Source organism: Neoarius graeffei, chromosome 10 (assembly GCF_027579695.1).
Source record: "Neoarius graeffei isolate fNeoGra1 chromosome 10, fNeoGra1.pri, whole genome shotgun sequence".
In the NCBI taxonomy this organism is placed as follows: Eukaryota; Metazoa; Chordata; class Actinopteri; order Siluriformes; family Ariidae; genus Neoarius; species Neoarius graeffei.
In genome coordinates this window covers 41,170,991-41,183,959 of record NC_083578.1, presented here as the reverse complement: position 1 = coordinate 41,183,959, position 12,969 = coordinate 41,170,991, and the positions used below count along the sequence as shown (strand labels likewise).

At 38.6% G+C, this 12,969-nt stretch overlaps 1 protein-coding gene across 1 annotated transcript in view; it reads left to right on the top strand.

Moving 5' to 3' along the window:
* Window positions 1-12,969, top strand: part of gcn1 (GCN1 activator of EIF2AK4) — a 190,736-nt gene that overhangs the window by 82,591 nt on the left and 95,176 nt on the right. The window contains exons 20-29 of the mRNA XM_060931788.1: window positions 563-687; window positions 829-1,007; window positions 1,204-1,297; window positions 1,390-1,503; window positions 4,021-4,219; window positions 4,395-4,544; window positions 5,726-5,907; window positions 6,231-6,311; window positions 10,541-10,684; window positions 12,230-12,354. Coding sequence (XP_060787771.1) covers window positions 563-687; window positions 829-1,007; window positions 1,204-1,297; window positions 1,390-1,503; window positions 4,021-4,219; window positions 4,395-4,544; window positions 5,726-5,907; window positions 6,231-6,311; window positions 10,541-10,684; window positions 12,230-12,354 — 1,393 coding nt within the window. The remainder of the gene's footprint in view (window positions 1-562; window positions 688-828; window positions 1,008-1,203; window positions 1,298-1,389; window positions 1,504-4,020; window positions 4,220-4,394; window positions 4,545-5,725; window positions 5,908-6,230; window positions 6,312-10,540; window positions 10,685-12,229; window positions 12,355-12,969) is intronic.

Here is a 12,969-nt window from a genome sequence, read left to right as displayed (position 1 = left end):
TTCACTATTTTTTTTTTTCTCCCAATGAATTATTTGTGGTAAATTAAAAAAAAAAAAAATCTGATGTGTTCGTTTTGTTTGAAACGATTTGCACATCCAAAAACGCAGCAAAACCTTCCCATCCCGATCAATAACAATTAACTCTGCTGAATGAAGCACTACAAACATACCCCTGTCATGGCAGCGTAGTTACTGTTGTGATGGCGTCACGTGAAGGTGCAAAGCCTCGTCACGGAGAAACCCAGGTGTGAAAAGGTTGAAGAGACTTGCGTAAGATGTGAAATAAAGGGTCTCATAGCTTATCTAATTCGATGTTTGATTTTTAGTAACTGTGCAAAAATTTCTAAAAACTGTCTCATGTGTGCGCGCATGTGCTCGCTGGTGACCAAAGTAAATTTAATCCATTTTAAATTAAACCTGTAACACAACGTGTACAAAAAGTGAAGAGGTCATAATACTTTCCAAATCCAATATATACACACCTAATTTAATTGTTATACTATCTACATTTGTTATACTAAGGTCACCTTGTGAAGTTATAATAATTTTTTCTTTTACAAAGTGGCTGCCAAATCAGAATTGTGGCCTTTGCTGTTGTCCAGCATGAAGATGGATGCTGCTTTGTTTATTGACCGACATTTGCAGACAATTCTCCCTCTGCTGCTGGAGGGAAATGCTAGCGAGCAGGTGTGACTCCCATTTTATTTGTATGATCACACAACATATTTTGCAATGTTTTGCTGTTGCTTGTCAATTATGTACTAATATGTATGTGGAAAAAATATGAACATTACAAGACGTGTTCTCTCTCTCTCGGTTTGTTTCTAGGCTGTAAGAAATGCCATTGGGGAGTTGGCAGTCCTTTCTCCTAGGAAGCTGCTCCCTTGTGTAATGGATCGTGTGATCCAGAGGCTGTCCAATCCAGCACTAAAACAGGTGACGCGTCAGGAATATGCCATCATGAAGACACCAGAGGGAGAGCTGTATGACAAGAGTATCATTATGAGGTAAAAGATTGGAAACTCTTAAGCACGGAGCAGAGATCATTGTGGTTATCCTTTACTGTATGTTCACTGATTTAAATATTTACTATTTATACCTTTGCTAATTAGTGTGTTCTCAAAATTTGTGCCTTGTTCATTGTTTGGTGCAATATTGATTTACTCTTCTATTAACCCTACGTTTCTCATCATGCACATTCAGTGCCCAGCAAGAGAGCACTAAAAAGGGCAACATGAAGAGAGAGAATAAGGCATACTCCTTCAAAGAGCAGATAATTGAACTTGAGCTACAGGAGGCAAGATATTTTGGAATTAGTATAATTAACAAAGAAAAGAAAAAAAACTATGAATTTAATGTTTGTTTAATTTTACTTTAACTCTACTTCAGGAAATCAAAAAGAAGAAAGGAATTAAAGATGAGGTGCAGCTTACCAGTAAACAACGGGAGATGATGCAGAACCAGCTGGAGAAGGAGTCTTCTATACGGAAGAAACTGCAAGAGGTGATAACATTTAGGACTGGGCAATGTTGCATTTCATAATAATTAGGGCTGTCAAACGATTAAAAAATTTAATCGCGATTAATCTCAGAATTTCATATAGTTAATTGCGATTAATCGCATTTTTTTTAAATCTATGTAAATGAATAAGGCTTTTAAAGTGAAATGTTGGTGAACACATTTTATGCTAAAAGTACTTGTTAAAAACTGCTGGGACAAGAGAAAATGGTAAGGGAGTTTATTCACTCACAAACTAGGCAGTACTGAACATACAAAACACAAAATTGGATTTTGTGATGGATTAGGGAGCTGTAGTCTCAAATATAAAACGTAGTCACATACTACTGTGTCTCAGTTCAGACGTGTGTGACAAAAGAAAATAAAAATGAAATAAAACTTCAATTGTGCTGGAGTTGTATTCAGTCACGGCCTATAGGACTTCACAGTACTGTGCAAACAAAAATAAATTGCAGTTGGACTTCAATAAAGACATTTAGTGTCATATCACAGTGCTACAGCATACTGACATCTCACTTTACAAAAGTATTTTAGAACTGCAAAGTGCATACCAAAACCAACTCAATCACACTCTTCTTTTGAAATGAAACTTCCCGTTTAACAGACCTTTCTCCATCACTCACACTTACTCTTATTGAAGCAGCGCACGAGAAGCCTCAACAGGAACTACGGGTGACTCGCAGGGCCAAATTAGAATTTGCGTTAACGGCACTATTTTTTTTTTAATCGCGATAAATTGAGATCGCGTTAATGCGTTATTATTGCGTTAACTTGGACAGCCCTAATAATAATCCTTCATCAGATATCACAGGAATTATTAATACTTTCATTACTAATAGTTGAATGAGCCAGTCAGTTTTTTTTTTGTATTAATTGGAGTTTTTTTTTTTTTTTAATATATAAATACTGCCGTTTTGCTGGCTACAGTAAAGCAGAATCTAATCTATCATGGTATAGAGTGTTGCACAGAAATGTCTGTGATGTAGTGGTCGGGCATCTTTCAATATTGCCAATTTCTTTATCCCACAATCAGAATGTCATTGGTATAACTAGTGCTTTTGGATGATTTTGTTTTTTTGGACCACTGAGGCATGCCAGGCAAGTTGTAGTGAATAACTGACTTGTAAAACACGTGTACCCAAGCATTCTAAAGCGCATCTCAAAATTTGTGGGTTTTAGAGACTGTCACAATACCAGATGCCATGGCGGCATCCATCTTAAATGGCACATTTTGATAAAAGCTATAAATGACCATCTCTGTTTAATTGCAGGTTTCCAATGATAGGAATGAATCAAATCCAAGATCACAGTCTACTTCAGTGTTAGCTTGACAGCTGTTTTTCAGGACAAACATTTATGACTAATTTATAGTTATTTCAATTCATCATGGCAAATTATTCTCAGTTATCAGCTAATCATTTTGCAACAACACAGTGCTACAAAATTGTGCAGATACAGGTCAAGAGCTTTAGTTAATGTTCACATCAAACATCAGAATGGGGGAATATGGAATTACCGTGACTTGAACGATGTCATGGTCATTGGTGCCAGATGGGTTGGTTTGAGTATTTCAGAAACTGCCCATCTCCTGGTATTTCATGCACAACAGTCTCGAGTTTACACAGAATGGTGTGAAAAACAAACGATATCCTGTGTGTGGAGGGTCTGCAAGCTGAAACAACTTGAGAGAGATCAGAGGAGAATGACCATACTAGTCTGAGCTGACAGGAAGTCTATAGTAACTCAAACACACTTTACAACCTGGGATGAGCAGAAAAGCATCTCAGAACATATAACACATTAAACCGTGAGGTTGAATGGGCTACAGTAGCAGAAGACCACATCAGGTTCCACTTCTGTCAGCCAAGAAAAAGAATCTGAGGCTATCATGGGCACAAGACTCACCCAAACCGGACAGTTGAAGACTGGAGAAAGACAAGGTGACCGACTGACCGACCCACCCACCCTAGCTGACAGGAGTAGATCCTGATGTAGTGGTCTGCTGTTGTTGGAGTCCATTCACCTCAAGGTTTGATACTTTGTGCATGCTGAGATGCTTTTCTGCTCACCATGGTTGTAAAGAGTGATATGAATTACTATATCCTTTTTGGCAGCTCAAACTAGTCTAGCCGTTTGCCTCTCATCAGCAAAGCGTTTTCATCCACAGAGCTGTCACTCACTGTTTTTGCACCATTCTCTAGAGGCTGTTGTGTCTGAAAATCCCAGAGGATCAGATTTCTGAAATATTCAGACCAGCCCTTCTGGTACCAAAATCCATGCCACAATCATTGTCACGGAGATCACACTTTCTTCATTCTGATGTTTGATATGAATATTTAACTGAAGCTCTTAACTTGTATCTGCTGGAATTTTTTTTGGCACATTGTGCTGCTGCTACATAATTGATTTAGATAACTGCACAAAAGTTCCTAATAAAGTGGATGGTGAGTGTTGCTTATGCTTTCTCTAAGCTAGTTTCTGAGTGCATTTTCTCTCCTTCAGTTGGATATGGATTTGCAATGCACAGTGGGGCTTTTGGAGGCTATTATGGCTCGTCACCCTCCTCAGATTTCTCATCACATTCCTGGAGTCCTTCATGTGCTTCTGCCTCTACTGCACTCCCCATTAGCTGCTCCCCATGTGCACCAAACCTTCCTCCGTATTGGCACATGTGTCCTGCCAAAGCAGCTGCACTTGCTGGGTAAGAGCTCCCATTCTAGTTTGGTATAGACTATTAGCTTAGCATAGCCCTCCCTCCAATCAAGTGGTCCCTTTTAATGCAAGTTTTAAACTTCTGCGTTCAGTAACTTCTAAGTTACCATGCTTGTGAAGTTGTGTTGCTGTTGGTAGTCTTGCTGTTTTTTGTGACTATCTAGCTTTACTTGTGGGTCATGTGACCTTGCGTCTGTTGAAGCCGGAATGTGAGCTGGACCCAGCATGGTCTCAGGAGGACTTGAACACAGCTACTCATCGGACTGTCCAACTACTGCACACGCACACAGTGCCACATAGGGAGGGAAAGACTGGTGAGAGCGCGCACATAAACTAGAAAAGAAGATTCTTTCCAGTGAAATGTTTCAATTTTATAGTACTGCATCATACCAACACTGACTCACATGGTCTTTTTGGACCTCTCGAGAACTTGTTAGAACTGTGTTAGAATGTGTGAAAAAACATTACCCATTGTGATGAACTGTTTTGATCACTTGACCTGATGGGATTAAGAGATTGCAGTGGGAGGGGTTTTCACTCTTCTCATTGAATGGAATTTTTACTCTTCTCATTGAATATCCCTCCCATTGCCAACTCTTTATCCTAAAACAAAAGGACATGCATTTTTTGATGGCCAGTTAATTGTCCAAATCAGTGGAGCAGATTTAAGTTTTTGTGCTTGATACAAAAACTTGGCTGAACAGAATTCAGACAAAAGCTAAGACTGAACAGAATTACCTCAAGTGATAAAACGGTTCATCACAGTGGGTAAGGTCATGCTTTTTCACACATTCCAACACAGTTTTTAAACTGCTTTGTACAACATTTTTCATTTATCTGTTATTTTTTAAAAAGTACAATCATGACATACATACTACATAGATATTATTGTAGATGAACTTGTGCTGAATACAAAAAAGCCATATGACTTTGAAAATGCTGCTTAGATTTGTTGAAATTGGCAACAAATGTTAGAGCATGCCAAAATCATTAGAGTGCCAGAAAATACCCTCAGACCCCAGAGGGTTAATAAATTATTTGCCACAATTTTCATGGACTTTACAATCCCTGGTACCTTCTTTTTATTTTATTGAGCTATGTCAAATTTTTTTCAAGTTATAACATTTAGAAGGGTGTTTTTCTAGGAAAGAGGTCACACTTTCTCCAATCATTTTCCTTTGTTTTTTTTTCATGTAGAACAGTTGACCAAAATTAGCCAGATTTTTGCATTCCAAGGGCATAACTTGATTCATATTTGTCACAGAAAGAAAATTTAAACAGAATTTTAAAATTCTTTTACAAGCCCTCCTCAGTGGTACCATTTGATGCAAGTTTTTTTGGTCACGTGTCCACTTATATTCATGTATCACAAAGAAGTAGATATTTATGGGAACACAGCCCAAATTACGCAAGTTTTAGTGTGTAATGTGCACTATATGACACACATGACAAATTTCTCAAAAAAAAGTGCTAAAGTAATTTTTTTTTCTTGCAGATGCACACCCTCTGCCTGCACCGGCTTTCTCTTTCTGTTTCCCGCTGCTGCAGGCTGTTCTTAGCATAAATAGTGGCACATCTGAGGAGGCGGATCTCATGCAGACAAATGCCCTACAGATCATTCACATACACACTCAGTTACGCTCCAGCAATAATGCCACTGATGTATTCATTGATGAGGTAGACCCACTAGCAAGATTAAGCACATAATGGTTGATGTTGCTGTAGTAGATTTTTTTTTTAAAGGGCTAGCATTACAGTACTTTTTTAATTAATGAAAAAATAATGAATACTGTATTTCTACATTGTTTTGATAAACTGAGTCTTATTTAAGGCTTCTCTAACCATATAATATACCACTTGTCTGTTATTGCAGTGCTGCATAATTTACTGACGTTCTATTAGGACATTATACAGCTATCATTTGCGTAAATTTTTCTGTTCTGTCTTTGCTGTTAATGTTGAATAGAGATCTAATTATGAATGTTTGGCCGATTTGTCAGAATGGTCCAGAGCTGCTTCCCCGTGTGAACATGCTGTTGCTGCTCAGCAAAGTGATTGGTACCTCCACACCACGACTGCAGGTATATAGTGTTGTCAGTGACGTGTGACAGGGTGTCCGCGGAGTCTAAAAAAGTCTAAAATTACACACTTTCAATTTTAGGCCTAAAAAAGTCTAAAATACAGAGATATTTTGCACTGTTGGTCTAAAATCTCATTTGGGTAATTTAAGACCTAGGTTACGTGCAGAATAATTCTGCACGTAGAAAATCTTCCCGGAAGTTCCTTTCAGCACCTAGATGTCACCCGGGATTGGTTGGCATCTAGGTGCTGAAAGGAACTTCCGGGAAGATTTTCTAGTTTCGGTTGTGTTGCCAGATGGGGCGGTTTTAAGTGCATTTTGGTGGGTTTTGAACATATTTTGGGCTGGAAAACGTCAGCAGTATCTGGCAACACTGCCGGCGGGAAGATTTCCTGGTTCCGGTTTACAGCACTGACTCAGTTTGTGCAATTGCTGGTGCTGCATAGGCTACCGTGTAAGCTCTGTCAATTTCAGCGACAAATTAAAAATGGAAGCGGACGAATTGGTTCCTAAAATAACTAGTAAGGGGTCAGTCATCTGGCATTTTTTTGATATCACGAGGAGGACGTGGAACAGCAAATGCCAGTTTGTAAAGTGTGCAAAAATACCTGTCATCACGAAAGGCAGCAGTACGACAAATATGTTCCATCACCTGAAAACTCACCCGGTACAGTATGAAGAGTCTCTTAAACTCCGAACTACTTCCCCACGAGCTAAAACTCCCCACGAGCTAAACAAATGACCATAGCGGCCTCGTTCTCCAAAGCCCCCCCATATGAGAAAACGAGTCAGAGATGGAGAGCTATAACGGATGCAATCACTAACTTAATTGCCGAAGACATGATCCCAGTTAGTATAGTGGAAAAACCAGGCTTCCAAAAATTACTAAACACACTCGATCCCAAATATGAGTTGCTTGGTCGCAGACATTTTACAGAGAAGGCAATACCGGAATTATACACATCTGAGAGGCAGAGCCAGAAAACATTCAGTTCAAAAGTGTGCAAAGAGGAAAATTATGTTTTGCCGATCTCTCTCTTCTCTCCCTCAATCTCTCTCTCTATTGTGAATGTTCCAGTGGTTCTCAGTAGTCAGGTTAATAGCTTGGAGATCTATTTTTTAAAATAATTTAATGAATGAGCACTTTTCGTATTTAGGCTAAATGTCTTTCTCAGTGTTGAGCTTGCACTTTATTGGTTTGAGCTCTGAGCAGCTCTGTATTGTATTGCCCCTTTGTTGCAATTTTCAAGATTGTTTTTGCAGTTTGTGCCACATCTTTGAATAAAAATAGTCTTATTTCAATTCAATTGTGATTAATCACCAACATGAAAATTTAAAATGTGTTGTTGAAAACCACCTGTAAAGTTAACCAAGAATGTTATTTAATCTGCAGGGATTGTAGTGAAAACAGTAAAGTGTAAAAGTTAGATTTCATGGGGTCCTTTAGAGGATATTTAAATTTGAGATACAGTGGCGCTTGAAAGTTTGTGAACCCTTTAGAATTTTCAATATTTCTGCATAAATATGACCTAAAACAACATCAGATTTTCACACAAGTCCTAAAAGTAGATAAAGAGAACCCAGTTAAACAAATGAGATAAAAATATTATACTTGGTCATTTATTTATTGAGAAAAATGATCCAATATTACATATCTGTGAGTGGCAAAAGTATGTGAACCTCTAGGATTAGCAGTTAATTTGAAGGTGAAATTCGAGTCAGGTGTTTTCAATCAATGGGATGACAATCAGGTGTGAGTGGGCATCCTTGTTTTATTTAAAGAACAGAGATCTATCAAAGTCTGATCTTCACAACACATGTTTGGGGAAGTGTATCATGGCACGAACAAAAGAGATTTCTGAGGACCTCAGAAAAGCGTTGTTGATGTTCATCAGGCTGGAAAAGGTTACAAAACCATCTCTAAAGAGTTTGGACTCCACCAATCCACAGTCAGACAGATTGTGTACAAATGGAGGAAATTCAAGACCATTGTTACCCTCCCCAGGAGTGGTTGACCAACAAAGATCACTCCAAGAGCAAGGCATGTAATAGTTGGCAAGGTCACAAAGGACCCCAGGGTAACTTCTAAGCAACTGAAGGCCTCTCTCACATTGGCTAATGTTAATGTTCACGAGTCCACCATCAGGAGAACACTGAACAACAATGGTGTGCATGGCAGGGTTGCAAGGAGAAATCCAGTACTCTCCAAAAAGAACATTGCTGCTCATCTGGTTTGCTAAAGATCACATGGACAAGCCAGAAGGCTATTGGAAAAATGTTTTGTGGATGGATGAGACCAAACTAGAACTTTTTGGTTTAAATGAGGAGTGTTATGCTTGGAGAAAGGAAAACGCTGCATTCCAGCATAAGAACCTTATCCCATCTGTGAAACATGGTGGTGGGAGTATCATGGTTTGGGCCTGTTTTGCTGCATCTGGGCCAGGGCGGCTTACCATCATTGATGGAACAATGAATTCTGAATTATACCAGCAAATTCTAAAGGAAAATGTCGGGACATCTGTCCATGAACTGAATCTCAAGAAAAGGTAGGTCATGCAGCAAGACAATGACCCTAAGCACACAAGTCATTCTACCAAAAATGGTTAAAGAAGAATAAAGTTAATGTTTTGGAATGGCCAAGTCAAAGTCCTGACCTTAATCCAATGGAAATGTTGTGGAAGGACCTGAAGCGAGCAGTTCATGTGAGGAAACCCACCAACATCCCAGAGTTGAAGCTGTTCTGTACGGAGGAATGGGCTAAAATTCCTCCAAGCCGGTGTGCAGGACTGATCAACAGTTACCAGAAATGTGTAGTTGCAATTATTGCTGTACAAGGGGGTCACACCAGATATTGAAAGCAAAGGTTCACATACTTTTGCCACTCACAGATATGTAATATTGGATCATTTTCCTCAATAAATAAATGACCAAGTATAATATTTTTGTCTCATTTGTTTAACTGGGTTCTCTGTATCTACTTTTAGGCCTTGTGTGAAAATCTGATGATGTTTTAGGTCATATTTATGCAGAAATATAGAAAATTCTAAAGGGTTCACAAACTTTCAAGCACCACTGTATATATCGTATATCGTGAAATGGAGAAAATTTATCGGGATATTCATTTTTTCCCATATCGCACAGCCCTATTGTCATGGTTTGTAGCAAAATGGGCAAATGCAAGTTTAACGACTGCTGGCTTGAACGCAATGATTTCGTAGACTGGTTAAAACGTGTACCAAACAATCCGTTTGAGGCGTACTGCACATTGTGCAAAAGAACACTCAAACTCAGCACCCTGGGTGTAAAGGCACCGGAATCGCACGCGAAAGCGGAGAAGCACCAGGCTGCCCATAAAAGTCTGCAACAATTGCATGCCATCACTCAATTTTGTTCACCGTTGTCAGGTCCAAGCACATCTCGAGACGGTGTATCAGCTAACTCCGTGCGAACTGTAATGCTACAACATGCAAGCCGTACAGAATCGAATGCGTCATCCTCAAGTGATTTGCGGGGTGTCTTTGGCTCCACTGCAACTTAGTTCCTCATTAATGCAAGAGCGCACCCTAGGGATGTAATGAGTTCATTGGTGAATGATGATAAATTTTGTTATTTCGAAAGTAATTCAGGCTCTCCCAATTTTCTTTATTTTTTTTGTGCAGCATAAGTCTTAAATTTAACCTGTTATGGTCTTAAAAAGGTCTTAAAAAGTCTTAAATTGAACTTGTTCAAGCCTGCAGACACCCTGATATAAATAAACAGAGGACTGTTGTATTTGCTGACTCTGTAACCGCGGTTTCAGTTATTTGTGATTCACTCCGGACCAAAAATATGAAGTAGAGACGTCAGAATCTCGTTCATTTGAGGGAGAGGACATTTTTACGTAGCTTGTATTAGTGTATTGTCAAGTCAGTTTATTGTATTGCGCCTTACCAACAGATGTTGTCGCAAAGCAACTTTACAGAAAAATAAGGCGTTTTTATTATTAGTTGCTGTTTTTGATGTCATATTGCATCTAATTTATTAATTCAACTTTATCATGGGTGTGTATGTACAAGAAAAACAAGTTTTATAATTGGTTCACTACTGTGTGCTGTTTTGGCTATCGGCATTACATCTTGGAATTTATCCCCCATGGATAGAGCGGACGCACTGTATTTGGTAGTAAATCCTCAGTAGTGGACTCCATTGTTGTAGTGTGTTAATGTGTTTTTATGTGAATGTGTTTTTTAGGTGTTGGCATCAGGCTGTCTCACGGCTCTTTGTGTGAGTGCTGGAGGGCAGGAGGGCTGTGCATTGGCTGAACAAGCTGAGATTGATGTGCTTCTCGAAGCCCTGCTTTCTCCCTATTTTTCTGTTAGAGATGCGGCCCTCAGGGTGTGTTTTACTTTTATTTTCTCATTCATCATTTCTTTGCTGTAATATACTAGTGCAAAACAAAAAAAGGCTAGAAATATTTCACTTTACGTGTACTGAATATAGGATATACGAAAGTTTACCTTTTTGAATTCAATTATGAAAAACTTTTTCACGATATTCTATTTGTTTGAGATGCTCGAGTAACTATTACAGAAATAGTGTTATAATTGTTTATTAGAGAAATTGAGGAAAGCATATAGTTTGTGTGTTTACTTTTTGTAAAAATTAAAACATCAAAGCCTGATTTTTTCAAATCAAAAGTTTAGACACATTCATAGTAATATTAATATGGTAATAGTGTATATAACTTGGATATAATTTATATACACTACTGTTCAAAAGTTTGGGGTCACTTTGAAATGTCCTTATTTTTGAAAGAAAAGCACTGTTCTTTTCAATGAAGATCACTTTAAACTACCGTATTTTCTGGACTATAAGCCGCTACTTTTTTCCTAGGTTTTGAACCATGCGGCTTATACAAAGGTGCGGCTATTCTGTGGATTTTTCTTCCACCGCTAGGGGTGCTCTAACCGGAAGTAGAATCAAAAATAAGATAGACGAAAAATCAGTGCAAAGAAGAATTAGCAGATCTTTAGCAGATAGAACACGCATGACAAATTACTAACTGGTAATTATTTTCAAATCCAGCGAAGATGATTAAAGTGACTTGTGGTTTCAAACACAGGAGAAATAAAAGGTAAATAAATACCGGTTATTTTCTCTTGGTTCTGTTCCGTTTTAATCAGCAAAGTTGCTGCCGTGTTAAAAGGCACTGTTCGGAAAGAATCTGTTCAGGTACATACATGTACATTTACAGTACAAAATCGTTCTGTACATGCAGTAAATATCTAATTTTTCAACATAGATATCTGCGGCTTATAGCCCGGTGCGGCTTGTATATCTTTTTTTAATTTTTTTTTTTTAAATAGAGCGGATGCGGCTTATATACAGGTGCGCTCTATAGTCCAGAAAATACGGTAATCAGAAATACACTCTATACATTGCTAATGTGGTAAATGACTATTCTAGCTAAATTCTACTAAATGTCTCGTTTTTGGTGCAATATCTACATAGGTGTATAGAGGCCCATTTCCAGCAACCATCACTCCAGTGTTCTAATGGTACAATGTGTTTGCTCATTGCCTCAGAAGGCTAATGGATGATTAGAAAACCCTTGTACAATCATGTTAGGACAGCTGAAAACAGTTTAGCTCTTTAGAGAAGCTATAAAACTGACCTTCCTTTGAGCAGATTGAGTTTCTGGAGCATCACATTTGTGGGGTCGATTAAATGCTCAAAATGGCCAGAAAAATGTCTTGACTATATTTTCTATTCATTTTACAACTTATGGTGGTAAATAAAAGTGTGACTTTTCATGGAAAACACAGAATTGTCTGGGTGACCCCAAACTTTTGAACGGTAGTGTATAAGGCTTGGTTATTTTAGTATTTAGTTTGAATTATTTTAATAGTTTTTTTTATTGTGTGTGTGTTTTAATTGCAGGGTCTTTTGAAGCTGGAGCTGGCTTTGCCCACAGATGGTGCTGAGCCCAATGGGCTCAATGTGCTCAGGAGACTGTGGGTGGCTAAATTTGATGTGGAGGAGGAAGGCAGAGTGCTAGCAGACAAGTGAGTCAAGATCTGCTTCACAATGCCTTATTTTGCAGCATATGTCTATTTCCAAATGATGAATATGTTCTTCACCTTCTCCGTTGCAAGAAATTAATAAATCCCTGAAAAAAAAATCTTGACTGACCGTTATTGGAGATCACGTCAACGCTTGGTGTTGGAATTGTAAAAAATTGACGGTAGAACTCACAGCTATGTTTAATAGTGAAAGTAAAAGCATTTCCACATACACAATATGATGAGAACTTGCAGGATTAGGATTAAACAGCTCTGTGTCCATAAGAAAACCAGTTGTTCGGGAGGCTCATAGGAAGAAAAGGCTTCAGTTTGCTAGGGAGCCTAAAGATTGGACTCAAGGGCAATGGAAAAAGGTCATTTGATCTGATGAGTCCATATTTACCCTATTCCAGAATGATGTGTGCATCAAAGAAAGAAGGGAAGTGCACGAAGCGATGCACCCATCATGCATAGTGGCCACTGTACAAACCTTTGGAGGCAGTGTTATGATCTGGGGTTGCTTCACAGTTGATCAGGTCTAGGCTCAGCAAAGGCTCTGGCAATAACATGAAGTCAGCTGTCTCCCTGAATGTACTGATTGACCAGGTTATCCCTTCA